Source organism: Beta vulgaris, chromosome 7 (assembly GCF_026745355.1).
Source record: "Beta vulgaris subsp. vulgaris cultivar EL10 chromosome 7, EL10.2, whole genome shotgun sequence".
In the NCBI taxonomy this organism is placed as follows: domain Eukaryota; kingdom Viridiplantae; phylum Streptophyta; class Magnoliopsida; order Caryophyllales; family Amaranthaceae; genus Beta; species Beta vulgaris.
In genome coordinates this window covers 5,287,592-5,295,200 of record NC_079208.1, presented here as the reverse complement: position 1 = coordinate 5,295,200, position 7,609 = coordinate 5,287,592, and the positions used below count along the sequence as shown (strand labels likewise).

Here is a 7,609-nt window from a genome sequence, read left to right as displayed (position 1 = left end):
TTATGATGTAACATGTTACACCCAAACGCACTCATTTTAATAATTAATAACTTCAACTTCCCTCAAAAATAAAATAAAAATAACTTCAACTTAATTTAGGACCAACCAACATAAAGTTATGGTTCAAGATCTCCCCCCCATAAAAAGATAATTCGGTTCAACATCTACTTGAGGAAAGGTAAAAGCTAAATTGCATAGGATATTATGGGATTATCTAGTTGTTAACACTCAGGTAACTGATTTTGGCATTGTAAAGCTCGTTTGAATTGCATTGTGACACAAGTCTTGCAAAGTGAACTCTCACAATATGAAGAGTGAAATTGAGGCTTGGGAGTTGGGATACAACACCATTACGCAAAGATATACTCTCATCTCCAATGTATTAGCACACAAGAATATTGTTGGCCATCTTAAAGTAATGACTAAGAACATTGTGTAACGGTGGAGCTAGCTATGGTGGCTCTAGGGGGTAACGACCGCTATGATGGCATAAGGGTACTGGTGGTTGTGATGGTGGATTGCTGGTGAATTGATTATAGTAGATAATGTTCACAGGAAGGACCAATAAAGATGACATTGAGTTACAAGGACAAATATCCAATTAGTTGGTATTTTCGGAACGCTATGACGCATCATTAGGTGTAAGTTCCACAAAGCCATGCGATTAATAATATCAAATACACTTGATAGAAAGCAATATGTCAACAAATAGATGGTCACTTACCTTTAAAAGTGTTGCATAATCTGTGGATGCCCAGTATGCTGTATGCCCTCTTATTTAACTCCATACACCAGTTTCAAAATTGCTTCCCTAAAGCACCAAATTATGAGGTTTTGTTCTACCCTGAAGATGGAATAGAAAATTTGCACTCTAAAGTACTATATACTAGGACAAGAACAAGAAGTGTAAGACGATCATGCACAATCAGTGTCCCGGACTATATTCATGGACAGGAGGATGATAGCAGCCACGGGCTTGTCCTCATAGCCCCCGCCTTCATCAATTATCAGCCTTAAACCATCAATGTTAAGCTCTCCGTGGTGACCACTTACCACAATGGTTGAATTTCCTTTTAATTCCTGAGGCAAAATGACAAGGCAATATCCAAACCATCAGATCTAACTTCGACTTTCGTCAATCCTACATCACAGATTCACAGCAGATCTGTGAACCAAATCATGAAAATGAATGGGGGAAGAGAGAAATGAAAAGGTCAAGTCTTAGAATGATACCTCCGGCATATCCCAAATGCTTTTCCTTCCACTTAAACATTCGACCTTTGGTATGGCTGTGTCCCTAGCTTTTAAAACCTTCAGTTGCTCGTTGACAGGTTTACCTTGTTGAAGTCCACCATGCACCGCTATCAGCTTACAGTTCTTCAGCCCCTCTGGGGTCTTCATACAAACATTGTCCTGAGAAGAATTGAATCTGTGAGGTTATTGAGTGTTTTTGCCATCAGTCAAAATCTCAGTCACAGTGAGCATGTTCCATCAAGAAAGTTCAGGATGGATAATTCTGTGAATGTGACTAATTCCCACAAAGTTTTCCTCAAAGCTATATTGGGTCATCTTCCAAATTAAAATATTGGGAGGCAGAAGATTCAAGGCCTAACCTCTTCATGGACCCAAACTAAATCTGCAAGGAATCTCTTGTGGTCATCAGGCACTGCTTTCATCAGATCTGCATAGAGAACGACCAGTAAATTGCATATTCAGCAGTTAAATTACTGCAAACACCAGAGTGAATGAGGACCTCAAGCTACATCCAAACCAAAACTTCTTATTTTGAGTTTAAAGGTGTAAAAAAGTAAACAAAATAGTTCTCAATTTTATTTGAAGCCAAGTAATTAACTACTTATTCTCCAACGTCCCTACTTCCAGCTCAAAGAAAGTAATAGACATATACTGTAAGTAGTATACATATGATACATATAGCCTATAGGCTCTTTTAGCTTTCTTGAATTCCAATCTTGAGTTAACATATTGGGTTTTCACCATCATACCAATTGCAATCAGATCACAAAATTTGAAAGCCATACCAAACCCACTCTCAAAGCTATAGACTTACTCAGGCATGCTTAGGAGGAGGGAAAACCTCATTTCATAATCAGTAAACCACCTCAAGGGCACAGGGGAGAAAGAAGAAATGAATGTAGTCCAACTTCCAAACACAACCAAAAGAAGAGAATCCCTGTTGCTTGCTTCCACTGGCCATCTGACCATTCTCAAAATTCATGCAATTATTTCCAAAACTATATGGGAAAATTTAAACATAAGTCCCTCGTTATCGCCCTTCTTTCTTGCAGCTACTTAAACTACACAATGAAATTAACAGGTCGACTGGCCATCTAACCACATAAACCACGGCCTATTCAAACTACTAGAATACAAAACAATACCCGTACCAATGAAAATCTTAATTGGAATCCTTTGAAAGCACATTATTTCTCAGGAACAACGCGTTACAACACAGGATATGTTAATCTTATTCTTGCAATAGTCACATCCAGCAGCTCACATGCCACTTCTCATAGTACCACACATACTAACTTGCTCATTGCTTCATATACCTCCACACCCGTAACCACATGCCTCCAGATGCACAGGCTCATGGTTGTTGACAGACCTTAACGAACTGGCCAAGGGGAAGGGTAATATAGATATTGCACTATTATTCTATTAGAAGTAGCTTGAGGGAGAGTAGTAAATTTGCTAGAGGGAGAGAGAAAGAAATCAGATTGTCTATGAAACAGAACTTAATTGTTGGGAATTGTTTTTATTTTGAGAGTGAGGTGAGGCTTGATACTCTATCTTGGGACTTGGATTATGTAAGGGGGTGTTTGGTTAAAAAAAAAAAAAAGGTATGAGGTATGAGTTTAGAATGACTAAAACCTATACCTAGTGTTCGTTTACAAAATTTTAAATTTCTAAACCCATACCTCAAACCTTATAAGGTATGGGGTTTAGAAACCCAAGAGGGAGGTGGGTATGACTCATACCAAACCTTAAGGTATAAAAATAGAATGAAAAAATTCATTCCAAGATAAATCCAAACACATGGAATCAAGTTTCAAGTTCCAACCCCATACCACTCCGGTTCCATTCCCTATTCCAAACCTATACCATTTCGTGAACCAAACGCCTCCTAATTTGCAGATTATCAATCTAGAACACTATCTTCTTCCTTATAACCCTGCTGCCCATATATCACTTCATTAGAATTGGTATAGGAGCAGTTTTATCCAGATTGCAGTTTTTTTTAATGAAGTAGAGCTACCGGAATTTGCAGGACAGCAACATAATAGTAGCAGCATACTTAACGCAGCACAAAAACAGAGAGAGGCAGAGAGTTTGAGTGAGTCTTTTGCTCTTGGAGCTGTTTCGATTTGATCGAAGGCCAAATGTGCTGGGATTATCGTCAAATTTTGATATGGTGTTCCTGCCATCTCAACCCACATATTCAATGGTTGGATCGTCTTTTTGTGCTCTCTAAGTCAGTATATCTAATTCTGCCCTAATTTTTCCAGAATTGTTGTTTTACCACTTTTAGTGATGTTTATGGAAGATTATTGTTCCAAGGTCGTTCCTTGATGTTTGTAGTACCTCTACCTCTAATGTGATTTAGAGAAGACAATTTGTGTACCCATTAATTTTATTGGTGATTAGTGGAAGGGTGTGGTGCCACTTAAGAGTCCCGTGGTTTTCCCCCCTTAAATAGGGTTTCCACGTAAATCCTCCTGTGCTTTATTTTATTGCCGTGGGTTGTTTTGGTATTTGCTTTGTTGTTGTCTATATTGGTTTGCTTGAGATTGGCTGTGATTGCCCATTTTACAACACAAAAGGGGGAGTGTATTTTTGCTTATGCTCGATATTGTGTGTTATGTGACTTCTTTCCCAACACAAAATGGAGGCATCGGATGCAGGTAAGTCCTAGTCAAGGGTTTAAAAGGCTCGGATGCAGGTAAGTCCTAGTCAAGGGCATAAAGTAGGCAGCAGCTCAAACAGTGGTCCTGATGACTTGACCAGTCCACAAAAGATGTTCTTACAAATAGCATGAACCGGTGAATGTTCGGTTTGGGAAGAAGCAGTGGTGAGGGAATATTTCCCTCCAATTCAATTTTTTAATAATGTAAACTACAAGACAGGGTCGAATGCATATTCCTACTTTCTTGCGCAGTAAAGGAAAATTATTCTGGAGTACTTCAGAAGAATCCATGATGACCCCTTTGGCGGCGCGAGCTCTCAACCAATATTGCCCTCCACCATATTTGTGTGCATACCTGCTCTTAACTAAAAAGTGCACTGCCATTGTTTTCTTGTACGAAACTAAAAGGAGATGACAAAACTACTTTCATCTAAACAGAGTACGTAAACAGCAATAATGTGAAAGTCTTAATTCCAATGGGATGATCCGCTCCTTGAGTCATGATTTTATCTCCAATGATCATTTACATACATCGTCTACCTCCATTTTCTGTTGTGTCTTATCAATTACTGTATGCTCCCACAAAAAAATTATTTCTTCAAATCATACTAAACGCCTTATATCCAAGTCATTTTTTGTCTCTTGAAACTTCATCTAACATCTCCATAATTCCAATTCCAGTAAGCATACTGGTGCATCATCTTATCGATGTCTCACATGCTCAAACCAACATAAACCCATTCCGTTTTAACTCCAAGCTTTTCCAAATATCTTCAGTTCAAAATTTATCTCTTAGGGTGTTCCTACACATTAATATCAACATATAGCACCCTAATATCAACATATGCATCTCTACTTTCCCCATCTTCGTTATATGATCTTTCCAAACTAAGCAAATATTTCATACTCTGACTCATATGATAACACCAGTTTACTATCCCTCTACAAACTTCCCTTATCATCTGACATACGCTTTGCAAAGAATCTTATTTCTCATCTTCCTTCCAGCCATCCTAATCGTATGTAGTGCCTTTTAAGTCATGTTTTAGTCAATATCTCCATTTCTCTCCAACTCAAGGTACTTATAACACTCGCTATATGAGCAACTCCTTACCATTTAGTGTTGCACACTTGCACATCCTTGCTTGACACTCTCTTATCTCTAGAATGCAATTAATGTACTCAACACTAATCCCACTTAGGCTATGTTTAGTTCACCTGAAATTTTCTGATCTGAACTTATCTGATCTGAACTTATTTTTTCTGATCTGATCTGATCTGAACTGATCTGATTACAAGATCTTATATTTTAGATTTTTCTCAATATATAAGAAAAAATATAGTCATGTGGGGTCTTGTTTGATTCGTCTCAATGAGTACTTTATTAATATTCAATTATTATAATTATTACTAATATATAATGAAAGATATAATGATTTTTAAATATAAGCATGATCTGAACTGATCTGAACTTATTTTTTCTGATCTGATCTGATTAGATCTTAAATAAGCAAAAATAAGGTGAACTGAACATAGCCTTAGTATAAACCCTCGACATTGATTGTTTGCCTCAATCACTCAATTCAGCATTAACTAAATCTCTTATCTTGTTTATCAATATTCAATGCATGCAATATCAACCGCAAACAACATCACAACAACCTTTTATTATTAAAAGGGGACACTTCATCACCTACAATCAAACTATGTAATCATCTAAACACATGGCCAATAGTCTTCTTATTCCCTCCAGACCCTCCTTATTGCAGCCTTGCAGGTGTAGAGATGCATTACTTGGAGCTATTTTTAATCAAACAATCGTATCATTCTGAAGTAAAACTCTCTTGTAAACTCGAAATCCAATTCTTTTAATTTGTAGAACAGCATAAGCCACAAAATTTCAACCCGAAACCAACGCTACAATTTAATTTGATTTAACTTAATTTACACCGCCAAGCCACGAATATTAGACGAGCATCATAAACCTATTTTACTCACACTCTGACTCAGCTACAAGTATAATACATGACTGTCCACTAATGCCACTTCGTAGAAACATGTCCAAGATTTTGTTCAAAATCAAGTATCTGAAGTGTCATGTCGTGTCTGATGTAGTCATGAACTTAAATTAACCCACATAAAGCAAGTTCAACTAAGACCTTGTTCCTTTGGACTGGACTAGACTGAAACTATGAAAAGAAACTAGCGAAATTAGTTTTTATTAATTCAGTCCTAAAGAACGGATCCTAACGAATAGATTAAGAGTTTGTTCTCTTTGACGTAAAACAACTAAACTGATTGCAACTGAACTGAAATGAATTAAATTATAACTAATAGAAATGATAATTGGAGCTGAACTAAACTGAATTGAACTGATTGCAACTGAATTGAACCGAAATGAATTGAACTAATCACAGCTGAATTGAACTGAATTGAACCAAACCGAATTGAACTGAAATGAAATTAAGTTGGGGAGAACAGACTCTAAATGAAGATAAAACAAGGATTAAATTCATCATACCAGCAGAGCCATGAGGAACACCATAAGACTCAAAAGTAGGCGCAGCATCATAAATAGACCCCTTATAATCCATCCCCTTAGTTGTATTAAACTTAACTTTAATAGTACCAGCCCATCTTCTTCCTTGCAAATGCATATTTTCATACCCATCACCATTATACCAACCTTCTCTCTCCTCACTTTGCGCGTACTCCTTCCACCCTTCTCTGAATTCAGACCCATCGCAAGGCGCAGGAATAACTCCAAGAAATGCTGCAAACGCAAAATCATGGTTACCTGCTAGGAAGATGTGGGTCTGATTTGGGTATTTTGAGGAGAGAGAAACTAGAAATTCAATTACCCTTTTGGTATCTGGGCCTCTATCACAATAATCACCTAAGAAAATGATAAGAGCATTGTTGAATTGAGATGGGTTTGTTTGAGATTGGAGATTGGACCATAGATTTTGAAGCTTTGAGTAGTGGCCATGGATGTCACCTATGCAAATCACTAATCTTTCTTCTCCTAATTTGAGATTTTCGTCGCTCATCTTTATGGAGTTTTAAATATATTGTCTTACTCCCATTAATGGCGGTCGATATAGAGTTCCTGCCTAAAATCTAGGTGGCTAGATTTAATATTTTTTTTTTGTAAGCCACAAATAAAGTAGAGGTGATCCGGATCGGGTTTGTTCCGAAAATATTGGCCTATTTTAGCAATTTTGAGGCCGGACCAAAATTTAGACTAGTTTTATATATTTAAGCTGTCTGTAATTCAGGTTTTTGCCCGAAAATTGGGATAGATCGGGCCCAAATTATGGGTTGAAAAGGTGTGTTCAAAACCCCTCCCATTTCCAAGCCGAAGCCATGTTGAATGTTGATCATTCTAAGATAAACTAATATGCCTATAAAGTGTAAACGTTTTTGAATTGCTACATTTTCATCCACATAATTGCTAGCGGAATCTTTCAAATTTAGAATATTTATTAGTCTATGAGTTTTGACTTTCACATAACTCATATACATGATTTTGACTATTTATTATGATTTGTTTTTTTTTTTTGGTGTGAAGAGAGGACCAAGTCCATAAGACAGAAAGAAACACAAAGCCAACAGACCTAACAAAGAAAAAAAGCTAAGAAAAGACCAACCAACGAAAAAGCAAAAAGAAACAACAAAAGAACT

General features: G+C 37.0%; 1 protein-coding gene across 1 annotated transcript; it reads right to left on the bottom strand.

Annotated features, from left to right (window-relative positions):
• Positions 1 to 664: 664 nt before the first annotated feature.
• Positions 665 to 7,086, bottom strand: LOC104898463 (hypothetical protein). The gene is made up of 4 exons (XM_010685549.4): positions 6,447 to 7,086; positions 1,614 to 1,681; positions 1,234 to 1,413; positions 665 to 1,080 (listed from the first exon to the last, which is right to left on the bottom strand). Exons 1-4 carry the CDS (start codon positions 6,973 to 6,975, stop codon positions 916 to 918), a joined length of 942 nt encoding a protein of 313 aa, XP_010683851.2. The 5' UTR covers positions 6,976 to 7,086; the 3' UTR covers positions 665 to 915.
• Positions 7,087 to 7,609: the final 523 nt, after the last annotated feature.